Genomic DNA, 17,173 nt, shown 5'->3' with positions numbered 1-17,173 from the left:
TCCTTTCCCTCAGTCTTTGGGAAACTCCCAGAGGGGACTCGCGCAGGCCCCCATTACAAATCCAGTTCAAACATTTCCTGCAGTCATAGAGGAAATCCCTGCTCTGAGCGATTAAATAACCAAATGCCTATTGGAATAAATCATGCTGGTCAGGATGACGAAACAGAGAGAATAGAAAATTCAGGAGAAAACATAAAGAAAATTTTTTGGCAAACTTCTATTAATGAACAAAGACCAAAATTAACGATAAAAATAAATGGTGTTTTGTTGTCTGGTCTGGTAGACACAGGTGCGGACGTTACCATAATTGCAACGGAATTTTGGCATCCAACTTGGCCTCTTCAGGAGGTAAACGTTGAACTGTTAGGAATTGGGACATTATCTCAGGTGAAACAGAGTGCAAGATGGCTCGAATGTATAGGTCCAGAAGGACAGAGAGGAAAATTAAAACCATATGTGGCTAACATAACTATGAACCTGTGGGGTTGAGACTTGAGCAACAACGGAATACTCAGATTAACATCCCTCCAATCTCAGAAACAAATCATAAACTAGCACATGTTACTGAGAGAAATATTAGAAGATATTGTTCTAATGAGTGGTCACCAGCCATCCATATTATACAAGAACAGGGCACAATAACTGATGATCTTCCAAAGACACCAAAAGCTCTACCTTTAAAATGGTTAACAGACAAGCCTGTATGGGTCCAACAATGGCCTTTAACAACAGAGAAACTCCAGGCTTTAGAAGAGCTGGTAGAAGAACAGTTAAATGCTCAGCATATTGAAGAATCAACCAGCCCTTGGAATTCTCCTGTATTTGTTATTAAAAAGAAATCTGGTAAATGGAGAATGGTAACAGACCTTAGAGCAATTAACAAAGTAATTCAGTCAATGGGCTCTCTACAATCTGGGATGCCTTTGCCTACTCTGTTACCAAAAGGATGGCCTCTCATAGTTATTGATTTAAAAGACTGTTTCTTTTCAATACCCTTACAAGAAAAAGACAGAGAAAGATTTGCTTTTACAGTACCTACTTATAATAATTCTCAACTGGTTAAAGGATTTCAATGGAGGGTCCTCCCACAGGGAATGTTGAATAGCCCAACTCTGTGTCAATATTTTGTACAACAGCCATTGGAAGTGATACATAAAAAAATTCCTAAATCTATAATTTATCATTATATGGATGATATTTTACTAGCTGACTCAAATGCAGATCCTTTAGAAAGAATGTTTGAAGAAGTAAAGAAAAATTTGCCTTGCTGGGGATTACAAATTGCTCCTGAAAAAATAAAAGAGGAGATTCTATTAATTATTTAGGATATAAAATAGAGCTACAAAAAATTAGACCCCAAAAGGTGCAAATTAGGAGAGATAGACTACAGACTCTTAATGACTTTCAAAGATTATTTGGAGACATTTCTCACTACGAGCTATTGTTATGGTAAAAAATGATGAACTGACTAATTTGTTCAAAACCTTAGAATGTGACAAGGACTTAAATAGTCCAAGAGAATTATCACCTGAAGCTGAGAAAGAATTGGCCTTGATAGAAAAGAAAGTGCATGAAGGACACGTGGATCATATTGATCCAAAGCTGGATTGCATTTTGGTTATTTTACCTTCTAGGCATTCTCCTACTGGAATATTAATGCATAGGGAAGACATTATATTGGAGTGGATATTTTTACCAAATAAACCAAATAAAAAATTAAAAACTTATGTGGAAAAAATCTCTGACTTGATTTACAAAGGAAAATTGAGACTTCGTCAATTAGCAGGCATAGACCCAGCAGAAATTGACATACCATTAACTAAGGAGGACATTGAAAAATTATGGACAGAAAGTGAACCTGGCAAAGAGCTTGCAGTAATTTTTTTGGGAGAAATTAACAGCAAATATTCCAAAAGCAATAGAATTGATCTTATAAAGAGAGCTGATTGGATCTTGCCTCGAATTTTATGCAAAACCCATATCTGGAGTTCGTACATTTTATACAGATGCCAACAAAGAAGGAAAGGCTGGTTACAAATCAGAAAATTTAAGTAAAGTGGTTCAAAGTCCATATAATTCAGTTCAAAAATCAGAATTGTATGCTATTCTGTTGGTATTAATGGATTTTTCAGAACCTCTCAACATAGTAACTGACTCTCATTATGCTGAAAGAGTGGTGTTACATATTGAGACTGCAGAATTTATCCCTGATGCTTCAGAATTAACTTCACTATTTATTCAATTACAAGATACAATCAGGAAAAGGAATCATCCTTTATATATAACTCACATTCGATCCCATACTGGTCTGCCAGGCCCTCTAGCACAAGGCAATGATGAGATTGATAAATTATTGATAGGAAATGTGCTGGAAGCCTCAGAATTTCATAAAAAACATCATGTCAATAGTAAAGGTTTAAAAAAGGATTTTTCCATAACCTGGCAACAAACCAAAGAAATAGCAAAGAAATGTCCTACTTGTTCCTTCTACAATCAAACGCCATTACCAGCAGGATGTAACCCAAAGGGTACTCAGAGAAATGAAATCTGGCAGATGGAAGTGTTTCACTTTGCAGAATTTGGAAAACTGAAATATGTACACCACACAATCGATACTTATTCAGGATTTCAATGGGCAACTGCTTTGAGTTCTGAAAGAGCTGATTCTGTAATCACTCATTTGCTAGAAGTTATGGCCATCATGGGTATACCTGCATAAATCAAAACTGACAATGCTCCATCATATGTCTCTGTTAAAATGAAACAGTTTTTTGCTTATTACAATATAAAGCATATTACAGGCATACCACATAATCCTACAGGTCAAGCAGTTATAGAAAGATCAAACAGAACTCTAAAGGATATGCTAAATAAACAGAAAGGGGTAACAAAAACCCCCAGAAATAGACTGCATAATGCTCTTCTAACTTTGAATTTTCTGAATGCCAATGGGAAAGGAACAACAGCTGCAGAGAGACTGGATAACAGAAAAAACTACAGAATTATATCAGCCTATATACTTTAAGGATGTGCTGACCTCAGAATGGAAACCAGGGTATGTATTACATTGGGGACGAGGTTTTGCTTTTGTTTCTACAGGAGAAGATAAGCTGTGGGTACCATCAAAATTGATAAAGGTTAGATTTGAACAAGAGAGACCTCTTAATTAGAGGAGGTGATAGTTCATCAACCAGCATGAACATCCAATTTAAACTAACTTGTATCAAAAACACATGCCTTTTCATTTAATCAGATAATAACTTGCCAAAAGGAAACATCCCCAAAATTAGTCTTGGGGAAAGGTTTTTGTTTTTGTCTTTTAGGAGAATGAAGGTTAAGGAATCTGAAGAACAGTGGACAAATGAGACAACTGAAGAAAAGGGACAAATCATCTATCCCAAGAAACAGAGTGAAACGGTGTATGATTATATATTATCTAAAAAATTTTATGTCTTCCTAAATGTTTGCTTCTGCTTTTCTCTAAAGATTTAACAATATTGGTCTTCTAATAATCCCAGTTCAATTAAAATTTAAAGCTGACTTTGGAGTTGGAGAATGGCTCTCTCCTTCTTTAAAATCAAGCATGTTGTTAAAAGGAAAATGCAAACTCCCTGTATCATGCCAGAATAAAAGAGCCATCTTCTGCTAAGGTGCAGGACAAAAGCAAAATTAATTAAGGGACTATTCTATTACTAATCTCAACTCTTTGATTCTATTCTGATTCTTTAAACTTTTCTTAAAGTATGAATTTTATTTCAAAATTTACAAGATTAACATATAGATATATATACATTTTAAACTTTGTTAAGCTATAAATGGTCATATAGAGTACTAACTAATTCTAGAAAAAAGGCTAGCTGCATATATATGTTTTTGTGTTCGAGTCTCTTATCAGTTTTCTGCAGGAAATCACGGCCAGGCGTAACATCAACTGATGTCTCCAGGAAGAAGATGGGGCCCCACAACAACAACAATTCCACGTGGACAATAATAATATCATTAAGCTGACAAACATCATCCACAGATCAGCTTTGAACTACAAGGTGCTCAGAGCAATTTTGAGATGACTAGCTGAGATGATCCAGTCTCAAAGAACAAGGAATTGAGATAAACCCTGAACTTTGGCATTATACACAGACTGGATAATGAAGGATATAGTTACCTTTCCTAGAATTTGACAATTAACCTAAAATTTTTTCTTTCAGGATAAAGAAAACTTCGCCCATACCCAGCAGGAAGCAATTTTAAGAATACGACGCCCACATACCCTAAGAGGTGGTGTGGGGAGGGTGGTTTTTTGGTCTTTTTAATGGGTTTTGGGTCTGGGATAATTTTCAGTATTTAGGGGGGTTGGTTACAAGTTATTGTCAAGGGTTAGGAAAAAGGCTAAGCAAAGGAGATTGGATTTAAGGTTCTTGTTTAAAAAAAGAAAAGAAAAAGACAATTACTAGTTTTAAGTACTTTACATTGGATTGGATTGTTTTATATTGTATACCAATTTGAAACTGATATTGTTAGAAAATGCTATATGTATATTTCTAATTGTATTTATACCATTCATTTAACAATGTAATGCAAATTTCTGATCCTTGAATGTTATTATTACCAACTATTACGATATAAAGAAATGAAAGTTAGTAGTTAGACATTACAATAGAACTTGTAGTCATATTAGATATGTTTTAAAAATTGAGCAGAGATGTTTTAGACAGGTCATCTTCAAACCCTTCAGAGATCTACAGAATATGGCATTTAAAATGTTTTATAACTTAGAAAATTTTTCTTTTTTTAGACATGTCGGCTCCTGGCAGTACCAATCTACTTCAGAGAAAATATGGGCATTGAAGAAACTGTATATGGAGTCAACTTTATGGCAAAAGTTAGCCACTGGACAACAAAGTATCCTCGAATCAACAGGACAAAATGGACAGACAGAACACGAAACAAGGGACTACTGATTCTTGCCAAAACAAGTGTGGTTATGGCTTTATCAAAAGGCATCTTCTGAGGCCAGAACAATATGGCCCCATCCCTGAAGTGGCCTTCGCATCCGGAAAAGGTATAGTGTCCTTTTCTTCGAAGGCAGCTTAACAGGCAGAGGGCCGATGGCTTCTGTTGTGCAATGGAACAGCAGCTGAAAGCTCATGCCTCTCGAAAGTAGACTGGCACTTAATAGAGGGATGTGGAGAAGAAGGGGATGCTGAGATGAAGCCATATATACACAGCCAAGAAGAATGAACAGCTGAATTAAAAAACTGTTATCAATTTCCAGATTTTAAAATCCTGAATCATGACATGACACTAGTGGAATTCAGGTGTTTCTGGTACATGGACTGCTCTCACCCAATGTGAGGTTGAACTGTTGACATTGTGTACATCCTACTTCACAAATGAGTCTGTCAGATACACTAAGCCTATAGGCTGAAGATGATGCCCCAACACTGCAGAGAAACCTCAGGTGACTGCCCAGGCAGCTGGCTGTTTCTGTCAACTCACAAATTTTTTGGAAGTTGCTTGCATGCACTTCCTGTTTTTATTTTTGTTAGCTAATATTATTCCCTTCTTGGGTCTCTGAGGGAGTTGAAGATTAGTTAGTTATGGTTGAAGATTAGTTAGTTATAGTTGAAAATTAATTAGGATAGAAAGTGAATTAGATACATCTTGGATTTACCAAAATAGGATAGATAATGGAATTATTTTCTCTGATTTGTCAAATACCTGTTTAGGTATTTATTATTTGTATATATTGTATATAGTTATTGTAATTTTGTATATAGTTTTTCTTTTGTTAGTTATAACCTTTTGCTTTTTTTCTTTCTATTAAAATAGAAAAGGGGAAATGTGGTGGTATTCTAATTGTACTGAAATGTGATTTTGATTGTATGTTAATAAATAAAGTTGCCCAGGGGTCAGAGCTGTTAGAGCCATAGACAGAGTGTGGCGGTGGTGGCACACACCTTTAATCCCATAGATCTCTGTGTGTTCAGGGATACAGCCAGCATTGGAGACATATGCCTTTAAGACCTAGGGGGCTGTACATTCAGACAGTGACAAGGCAGTCACGTGTTTGGGTTTACAACCAATGAGAAGGCAGAATGACTAGAAAAACGACTTATACACAGGAAATAGCTCTTTTTCAGGAAGCTGGGACAGCAGGAGGAAGGGTGAGATTTTAGCTCTGAGCTCTGACATCTTGGCTTTCTCTTTTACATTGTTTCTGTTTTTTTTTATTTAATAAGACGGTTGGTTACATCTACACCCTACACAAAAACTATGGGCACCTGGTAAATGTTGACAGCAGGAGAAACAGTCTTCCTCAAGGATGAGCATATCAATTGCTCAACCCTGAGAACATACATACAAGCAACATTATACAGAGTAAGCATATTGTACTTATGTACTTAGAATTATATCTGTATATTTTAATGAGAGGAAGGAGGGGTATATGGCAGATTTTTGAAGGGAGGAAAGGAAGGGGGAAATTATGTAATTATAGTCTAATCTAAAAAATAAAAGAAAAAATAAGAATCATAAAACTCTCTTTCCTCATGACTCAAATCACACAGTTCCAGGTATTCTCTTCATAGAGTATATGGCTTTTATACATTCATTTATAAACTTGGTTTGTGTGTTTGTCAAGACTATTTCTTCTGTTTTAGGGTAAAAGCTCTGGGTAACATCCTGGCTACGTTTTCCTTCAATGTTCAGTACTATGCACAAGACCTAGCAGAAATCGCTGCATTAATACATTAACTGGCAGAGCATTTGCAATGGGCATAAGTGACAGGTGAAAGAATGTTTTAATAGCTGCACAACTTCCTGCTGACATTTACCTGGTTCACCAGCATAACTTGATTTCTTGCTTGGCTTTCCATTCCAATCACCTTTCATATCCTGCTACATAAACAACAAAAAGAGAGATTTCTCTAAATTTTGATCATCAACTTGTATTTATGTTTATTTAAAAAAATCAATAATGTTAAATTTCTCAAAAATCTCCATTTGTAAGAAATATTCATGTTTTGTGCTTATGTTATACTTATTATTTATACAATTAAAATTAATATATTTATCAAAAATGTTTACAATACTAACACATCTGATCATTTTCCAACTTTGATACTCAGCATGTAGTTGTATTCATGTCAAATACAATATACAATTTAATGAAATTATATATAGTTGGAATTGGCATTAGGAATGAAAACTGAAGATTTAGATAGTTAAGAGGAAGGTTCTGTGTTCCTGCTATGATACCATTTCCCTACATATATAGATAGCATTTTCTGGTAACCCTAAATTAACTACATGAAGGCAAAGAAATCAATCAACTAAGGAGCACTGCAGGATATATTTGAAAAAGCAGCTCAGTGGTACTGAAAAAGACCATGTACCCTCTATGAGTGATTGTGAGTTTCTCTACTTTTCTGGGCACTCAACCTGATTGCCGAAAAAAGAATCATAACAATAAGTATATTCATTTTTCAATATTTGAAAAGTGAAAGCAAGCAATGAGAAAAATGTCTGACAGTTTCAAGCTTTGCACAGTGTGCCAGAGAACAATTCAACTTTTTTTAAGATTTATTTATTTATCTATGTATTTATTTATTTATTATTTATTTATTTGTATATAGAGTTCTGCCTACATGCCAGAAGAGGGCACCAGATCAAATTGTGGATGGTTGTGAGCTACCATGTGGTTTCTGGGAATTGAACTTAGGACCTCTGGAAGAGCAGTCAGTGCTCTTACCCTCTGAGCCATCTCTCCAGCCCACAAACAAACTTCTTAATATAAATTTGGTATCTGTGAACATATGCTACCCATTTTGGAGTAATATGGAAAGTGAGTAAAGCATGTAATACTCAGAAAGGTCAGTAATGCAGTTTACACATACTGTTTTTGTGTCCTGATATGAATTGTTTCCTTGTTCTTTACTGAACATTATCTGGATGTAGCACAGTGATGTTCTCATTTTACAGTCTGGAGTATTGCAATAATCAACCTACAGAGTATATTATCATGCAATTTTTTTTTGCAATCCCATGAATAAACTTGACACATGCTTTTTGGCCTCTTGTTCCTTGTAATGTTTTGAAAATGTACAAAACAAAGATGTATGTTACAGTGTGTTTTAAGATATTGTTTTAACAGGCCTTCTTGATTTCTTAAATGTTAAAGATTTTGAAATATGGTAAACAATGTTACTATTCCAACAGTTAAAATTTTTCCTGATTGTTAGCATATTTAACAGAGCTAGTGACACTTCAGATTAGTGAACTAACTATGCAAAATTACAGTTAACAAATATTTATTTATAATGTGTCACAGAGACATACCAGTATGGTAAGCATAATACAGTTTAGATATTCTGCATACTTTTTATTCTGCATTATTTGATGTCAATTGTTATGTATTGTAAGTCACATAAAATGATATCATTTTCTACCTTTATATGAAGAATTCATCTGGAGATAATCTATTAAATATCTATTAAAATTGTTGAAAACCATGTAAACTCCTTAGCATAGTGAATCAATTATTACCATAATATTGGAACTGAGGATATTGATTTTATTCCTAAGATAACAGGTTGAAAATTTATAGATAATATTTATTTCATGTGAAATGGCTATATACTTGGATACCCACTGATAATTTTCCATAAGAAGAAACCTGATTACTGATAAAAATGCTAAATCAGTGTTATAAGAAGCCACCAAAGAAGCTCAGCTAATTCCTCTGTGGGTTCCATGAATGCAGTAAATGTTACACCTTGTGGATTATATTTAGACACCCTGATCTTGAGTTATTATATTTTTAAAATTGTACAATAAATTTCATGGAATGCAGTTATAATGTAAGTTTAAAAATTGGCATTTTCATATATTAAAATGACCATAAGTTATCTCATTTTTGAATTTAGAGTAAATTAAATGTTACATACCTCTTCTTTTTGAGGACACAAAGATGTACGTGAATGTCTATTAGCCTTTGTGGGTGAATTTTGTGCTGAAATAATTGAATCTCTAGTTGATGTGTTTACAGGAACTAGAAAGATAAGAGATAGCTTTAAGTATGAATGTATTATAATTCCAAAGGTGAATCATGACTTGCCCACTTGCTCTAGCATTCTCTTCACTAAGCTGCGACACTGACTAGAATCAGTAATCTATTTAAGCTAAGCAAACTTCTTCAAAGACAGTATCTTTTTTGGATGTTCATTGCCTTAAAAATGTCACTTCTTCCCAGTTGCATCCATTGAAAAATCTGAAACCCTTATATTTTGATGACCACAACCATTTAGTCTCATGAAACTAACAGGGCCCACTGACAAACTGGACTATTTTAATTGTATTCAGTCTGCAACAACAACTTATTGCTTGTATAAAGAAATAAAGCTGTATTTTAAATTGATTTTAGGAAAAGGGAATAGAAGTGATAAAATGCTGTTTTAAGAAGCTTTTTTTCACAGCAAGATTTATGGTGAACTAAAAAGAGGAAGAAGTGATTAGAGGAAGGGTACTTCAATATTTAAAAAGTCAAACTAATCATTCCTTTTAAAATTAGGAAAAACAGCTTTCAAAACCATGTAATGGAGTCCAACTATGTACTTAATAACAGAATAATTAGTACTGTTCATAACCTTACCTCTTTCATCACTTATTTTTTTCGTTACTCCATTTGTCTATATGGCAAAATAATAAAGAGAAAAATATTCATTAGTAACACTACTTCAGGAAGAGATTCTGTCTTCTGTCAGGAAACCACATGAATCTAGATGCATTTCTACTCTTCATGCCCAAGTTTGTCATAAAAAGTGTAGCAAGCACAGTAAATATACTTAACTTCCCAGGATACTTTTCGCCATCTCAAATTTAGTTCAATATTGAGCTCAATTTATCACAATATAGCTCTTACTCCTCTTCTGTCTGCCCTTTATTTAAAGGCCCAGTGAGCCACTTAATGGATAGTTCTCAAACTTAGTCATTCAACTGTATACAGAGAAATACAATTCTACCAATTCAAACCCCAGGCAACACTATAATGCTTATTTAACGTACTCCTTTGAACTAGAGCCAGAATAAAAATTAGTCTCCCCAGATTAGTGTAACATTTTCTATGTTTATGCCTAATTAGTCAATGTGTCCTCAAGATGGGTGTTGCCTCACTAGCCTTTGCATTCAATTGACTCAATTTGCATTCAGTTGACACAATTTTTTTACTTTCTCATGTTTAGCTTATCCCAGTGTTTGGTCAAACACATGAGCATAGATTTCTTATATTACTAGTAAATAGCAATGTTATCATCACTATTGGTTATGGACTTTGGATTTGTTTCTGTTAAATTTCACAGTACATGAATAATAAAGTTTGCCCCTGAATGGAATCACTTTTTCTGGCAAGCACTCATTTCCCCTAATAATACCAGGTGAGTAAAAGTGATAACACATGTGAATAAAACTTAGGCAGACAAAGTAATACTAACCACATAATTTGAAATATTTTTACCTTTTGTTCTGAGCTACTGTTCTGTATCCCTGTCTGATACGCAACTGAGGATCCTGATATTTTTGTAATGTTCTTTGAACTACTCTGAGAATGATTAACAACAGTCGATACTTGTCCTAGGAGTAAATGAGAAAGAAAACCTTTGGTTTTGGACATGTTGTTAATTGTAGCAAATTGTGTTTTCTTAAACTAATTATTAAAATTGAAATATTCATGAGTAACAATACTTCCAAAAGAAATACAACTGAAAGCATCATTCAATCAGTAATATATTAGGACTACTCATATATGTCCTCCCCTAGATGGTTGTAATCAATCCATCTTTCTAGTCCCAAGAGTACTGATTTTAACTCTTAAGGTTAGTTTGTACTTTCTGAAATTTTACATGAATGCAATTATACAGTGTGTACACTTTTCTTTTTTTTTTATTTTGGGGGAAGTAAAATCATTTTTTTTATGCAGCATATTTTTTTATATACCACACTTTGTAGTCTACCATGAGCTCATGGAAATCTCAGTTGATTTCAATTCCAGCCATTTCTAAAATGAACTTCTATGAATTTTCATGCACAAATACACACACACACATATCAAACATATCAATATACATATATAGATAGATCTATTAAAGTATTGATCTGTCTCTAATCTATTTCAGTTAAATTGAATAAAGCTTTATCACAAAACCTGCCTTACCATATGGTAAATATAACCAAGTAACCTCAAAAACTTTATCAAAGTGATCAGCTTATTTTAATATCAATCACCAATGGATCATAATTTCTCTTCTTTAATTTTCATATATTCCTGTAAATACTTAATAAGCAGAGAAAACCATTCATTTAAATACATATTAAGAAAATAAAAAAGTAATAATACCAACAGCAATTCTAAACTCAGTAAAAATGAAAAACAAGACTGACCAGGGAAAGAAAAGGTCATAAATGAACACAGAAGAGTCTACAGATAATCACCAAATGATTAAGAAAGGAGTACAATACAAAATGCATGATATGAAAACATGCATTAAAGACAATGATCTTGAAAATTCACATATCCACTCCTACTTATGAACAAGTAAAAATAGGAAAAATTGTTGTCTAATAAATAAATGTAATACTAGTCTAAAAACATTTTCTACAAAACGATCCCAGACACAAATTGCTTTTTGAGTTTAAGTGACTTCATAGAATTGAAGCCAATTTCCAAGGGAAATTAAATTTACACAAACTTTCAAGACACTGAAGTGCAAACATTTCTCAACCCCCCTTGTTTTTAATTGGCGTGTACACTTTATACTGTGCTGGGCTTCATAAAGTCATTTCCATACAGGCATATAATAGACTTGCCTGGTCTTTTCCCTTTTTTTCCCTTACCATTACCATTAGTAACCTTTAATCTTACACCATTTCACTTATAAATTCATGTCTTATAGGAATATATAATTTTATGTATCTGCATAAAATCTACGATCCACAAATGGGCAAAAACATGCAATATTTCTCACTGAGTCTAATTTAATTTGCTTAATATAATTTTCTACAATTGTATATATATTTTTGCAAATGACACAATTTTGTTCTCTTTTTGACTACATATATTTCTGTTGTACATATGTACCATATTTTCTTTACTCTTTTGCTGAAGGACACCTATTTTGATTTCATAATTTATTATGAACTGTACTGAAATAAACATTGATGTGCAAGTTTCTGTATATGTTTTAAGTTTTTAGGGTAATTATCCAAAAGGGATTTAGCTAGTTAACATGGTAGAATTTATTTTTTTGAGAACAATCCATACAGATTTTTACAGTGACTGCATTAATTTATATTCCCACCAGCATGTAAAGACAGACTTTCTTTTATTTTTAATCCACATCCTTATCAGCATTCGTTATTTGTTTTTTAATGATTGGAATTGTGTCTGGAGTGGGAAAGAATGGCATTGTTTTGACTTGCACTTCTCAAGGTGTTTTGGCTTACATTTTTCTAATGATGTTGAAAATGTAAACAGTGTTTAATTATTTGATGATATGGAATTATGAAGTATTAGTATGTGTGATGTAATAATGGTATTTTTATACCATATTTTTAAAATGTTCTCTATTTTTTCAGAATACATATTGAAATACTGATGATGATGTTATAAGTGCAATGGGCTTCAAAACAATTTGGCAACACATAAATGTTGAAGCCATAGTTAAAGTGGCTCATGAATTATTGAAAATGATAGTCATGGCCATACAAAGCTTCACTGTCACCTCCTCAGTTTTATTTGTATTTGAATTATTTAATAGAAAAAGCTTAAAATTATTTAAAAACTATAAAAATATCTGCCAAAGGGGAAAAATCAATGCTGATTTTAAATAGCAATGCACAGAGGACTGTATCTAGTATCATATTAGAAATATTATATAAACAGTAATTAAAATATTTTGTCAGAATTATGAAAAAAATTAACTAGAATATTCTGCCTGTGTGTAGGCATGTGTGTGTTGTGTGTACATGCCCATGATGGTGTACATATGTTTACATTGTGTGTACAGGTATGTGGAGGTCTGAGGTCAATGACGAGTGTCTACTTTGATCAGGTTCTACTTTAATATTAGGAACCAGAGTTTCTCACTGAACATGGAGTTCATCTATTCAGCTGGCCTCTGAGGCCTAGGCATCCATTTATCTCTGCCCCCAACCCATCCTAGCACTGGAGTTAGGAACTCAGGACTTAAATAACATAACTGCTGGGACTCTGAATTCAGGTCCTTGTACCTGTGCGACAAAACTTCAAAGACTGAGCCATTTCCCTAGTCCCAGATGGGTTTTTAAAAGTATAAAAACAATCAACTGTCAACCTGAAGTCTATTTTAAATGAGAATAACAAATTTCAGGAGTAAAGATCAAGAGATTATCATATTAAAAATAACAGCAGCAGCAAAAACCAGGCTCATGTGCTTCTAGAAAGGCTGGCATATATGAGACACTACAGAAGAAGACTGAGGTGGATGAAAGGACACCAGAAAAATAATCTGGAAAAATGTATTAAAGGGAGAAGCCATGGTAACTGTCATGGTAAACAATATTTTTCCCTTAATAAGTTTACAAAACATATTTCATAATTAAAAGGAAAATTTACCACGTTATCTAATTTGACATTGGATGTATGTAGATGTAGTACATGAGAAAATTCTGAAGGAGAAGAATATTAGGATATAGTAACAGGAATGCTATATTCCAGTGAAGGAGGTACAATGATGACTCGCTTGTTTATTCTAAAAAAATAATATTATAACCTAGAATATCTCTGATAAAACTGCTCAGAAAGCATAACAACAATAGCCAGGCAGTTAACGAACTTGCAAATAGGCAGAGTGGTCTGGTCACTTATGTTTGTATTAACAGGCCAAGGGAAGCTGAGTCAGAGGGACTGCTAGAAGTTTGAGGCCAAGCTGGACTGCAAGATGAGACTCTGAAAACAACAACCATAATGACAAAAGACATGTTCAATAGTATTAAAGAGTGAAGTAGCCAAAAAAAAAAAAGTGAAGTAGCCATAGTTAGCTGTAATAACTGTTGGTAGAGGAAGAGTAAGATTTCCTTAGGGGCTATGGTAGGTTGCCCAAACTCTAATAGGAGGTTGAGAAAAGCTAACTGGAGGTGGGGTGGGCTTTTGCAACCTAAATGCTGCCCCACCCCGAGTGACACCCCTTCTACAACAAGGCCACACCTACTAACTCTTTGCAAACAGTTGTACTAACTAGGGACCAAGCATTCGAATACATGAGCCTATGGAGGTCATTCTCATTAAAGGCATCACAGAGAAGGACAAGCTCATATTCAGAGGGTCCTGTGACAGACTAGACAGGTGAAGATTAGTAGCATTGTCCTTTTGTGGGGTTTCTGGATTTTGTAAAAAGCAAACAGATTATACACGGTGGGGAAAAATACTTGGAGTTTGTTTTCTTTAGGTTTTAATCAGTAAGGTATGTTTCAAGGTTATTCCAAGTTTACACATTAACTGCAACTTGAGAGTTATTAGTGAAAAAAAAATGTCATAGCATTCAGTTTTAATGTTTTTCATTTTTTATCTTTATCATTAGAGTCCTTCTTGTTTTGGGGCTCATGGTATAATCTGGTGAGCTTAAATGAAGAACAAACAGTGACACAGCCTAACAATGATAGAAAGTGATACTTCAATAAATGTTCATTTTATCGTGGAGTCAATGAATTTAGCTTCTGAAATATTCCTGAGTTTTCTAAAATTATTGTGAGAATATAAAGTACAATCAGTCACTTTGTATCTATAATTAATAATAATAAATCCTGCACCAAACTGTTCTTAAGTGAAAGTTCAATGACCAGTAAAAAAAAAAAAAAAGTGAGTTATCTAGAGATTAAATTCTGAAAGCAGTACATGAGAGGCAGCCTCAAAAATCAGCAATTCATCAGAATAAACTAAAGCTTCATGTGCATTCAAGTGAAGATTACCACCAACTCAATTTTCTCCAAAATCACTACTTTAAATATTTGATATTTACTAAAATATTCAATTACCTGATGTTCCTTTTAATGCTTCCTGGTCACCACCAGGGTAAACTACTTTTATATCATCAAACTCCTTCTTTTTCTTCTTTATATAAGCTTAAAAATGTAATAAGACATATTATTAGTAGTGATAATTGAATTAGTCAAGATCAAATATCCATTTTTGCTCAAGAGGAAATAAGTCCTTGTTAATCTATATTTGGTATTTAGAAGACATAGAGGAGGAGATGGAGAAATGTCAAATGGGAGGATATAATTATTTCTGAAATAATATGCTTTTAACTTAAATGATACTTGGAGAGACTTATTTTTTTATTTTTGAAGGAAGGAAACCTGCACCATAATCTACTGGAGCATGTAGTTTCCTTTCTGAAGGAATGCATACCAGCATAAATACATTGATGAGGATTTATCAGCCCACAATGCCTATGAGATTCTTGAATTTGACTTAGAGATGAATAAAAGAAAAAAAGATAGGTGTGTGTATATATGTATACATATGTTTTCTGCTTGGTAGAAGAAGACATTGCTACAGTGCTAACAATTGTGAAATTGATGTCTTTATTCCATGTCACTTCAATATTATAGAAATATTATTAGTATACAATTTTCTAAGGAATATATGATGTAGCAGTGTTTAAGAGTGCTACTCTTGGAGCTCAGCAGATGGTTCTGAAGTTAAGATCACTTCTTGCCCTTGTGGAAGCCCTGGGTTTGGTTCCCAAGGTTCACATGATGGCTTACAACCAACCAGTTCCAGGGGTCTGTTGCCCTCTTCTAACCTCCAGAGATATCAGGTATGCACATGTCATACAGGATAAAATACACATAAAATAAAAAAATTTAAATGTTTAGAAATGTTGACAATTCACATCAGTTCCCTATTATATGACAATGAGATGTTGGGTTGTACAAAGCTATTAAAGTGATTTGTAATCTGAAGCACAGGGCTGAATCTACCAAACTTATTTAGTAGATTTATTTTTCTCAAAATTTTATGACATGCAAAATTAGACGTTTAGTATTAGAACAACTGAAATTATTAGAAATCTGTAGCTATATAGAGTATTGCAAGCTTCCAGTGAGTCAAAGACGAGGGATCATGAAGCTTATGGTTATCAAGAAATATCTGACTGAATGTAAATTGAGTGTGAAGGATTAGAAAGAAAAAGTGAGTAGTCGATAGTAGGTTGAGAAAAAGAACACAGAGAGGCAACAAAAGGGAAACAATCGGTTTAATAATGGTCAGTACTCCTATATGACAGAGCTATCAATGAAGACTTACTATGTGCCAAAATTTTAAAGGTCTTCATAGATGTTGTTTAGTGTATTATGTTCAATTTTAGAGGGGAAATGTGTCTATGAAATGTTAAATAACTTGCCAAAACCATTAACAGGTATTGAAAATTATAAAGGAGAAGTTAGAGGAAGAGTTGGACAGTAGTAGTCTGTCTCCAGAGCCTGTACACTGTACCAGTAGAGGACAATTGTCATCCTCAAGCACATAGTGCAACATGAAATCTTGAAGTTTAAATACGGACTGGACTCCATGTGTGATAGATGCTTGCATACGCCATTTAAAGTGAATTTAATGGGAAATGGCTTGGGCAGCAGAAGACATTATCAGAATTACATAGATGCACAATATGGGTGGAGGAAGGTAAAAGCAGCATCCAGTTAAGAGCAGTTAATAAGGTAATAAATAGAGTCACATCAGGAGGATCTGAACTGAAGTGGGATTGAGAAGAAACAAGACTGATGGCCATGTTCTTCCTCAATAGTATGCATTCCTAAAACTTTTTTAGAATTCTGTGTTAACCAATAACTAATGTAGATAGTTTCACTGTAATATCTTAATATTACACAAAAAAAATGTAGCTGATATGAATTGGACTTGGTCAAGTCATGCTGTTTCTTTTAAACCTTCTTCCATTCTTTTCCATTTTATTTCTCCCTTCTTTTCTCTACACGTTTTCTCCATCTTTATTTCCCTAAATTCCCAGGTTCTTTTGATTCTTATTACTTGACAACATACCACAACACAATGTTGATGTATATAAACAATTATTTTACATATTAGTTTTAATGTGTTAGTAAACTATGTGTTATCTTACGTACA

General features: G+C 33.7%; 1 protein-coding gene across 1 annotated transcript in view; it reads right to left on the bottom strand.

Moving 5' to 3' along the window:
• LOC114687262 (fibrous sheath-interacting protein 2-like) overlaps nucleotides 1-17,173 on the bottom strand; it is an 80,201-nt gene that overhangs the window by 51,620 nt on the left and 11,408 nt on the right. The window contains 5 exon segments of the mRNA XM_037204932.1: nucleotides 6,834-6,897; nucleotides 8,946-9,049; nucleotides 9,650-9,686; nucleotides 10,511-10,626; nucleotides 15,064-15,150. Of these exon segments, the coding sequence (XP_037060827.1) occupies nucleotides 6,834-6,897; nucleotides 8,946-9,049; nucleotides 9,650-9,686; nucleotides 10,511-10,626; nucleotides 15,064-15,150 (408 nt within the window).

This window comes from Peromyscus leucopus, chromosome 4 (assembly GCF_004664715.2).
Source record: "Peromyscus leucopus breed LL Stock chromosome 4, UCI_PerLeu_2.1, whole genome shotgun sequence".
Taxonomy (NCBI): Eukaryota; Metazoa; Chordata; class Mammalia; order Rodentia; family Cricetidae; genus Peromyscus; species Peromyscus leucopus.
This window is presented reverse-complemented; position numbering and strand designations above follow the sequence as displayed.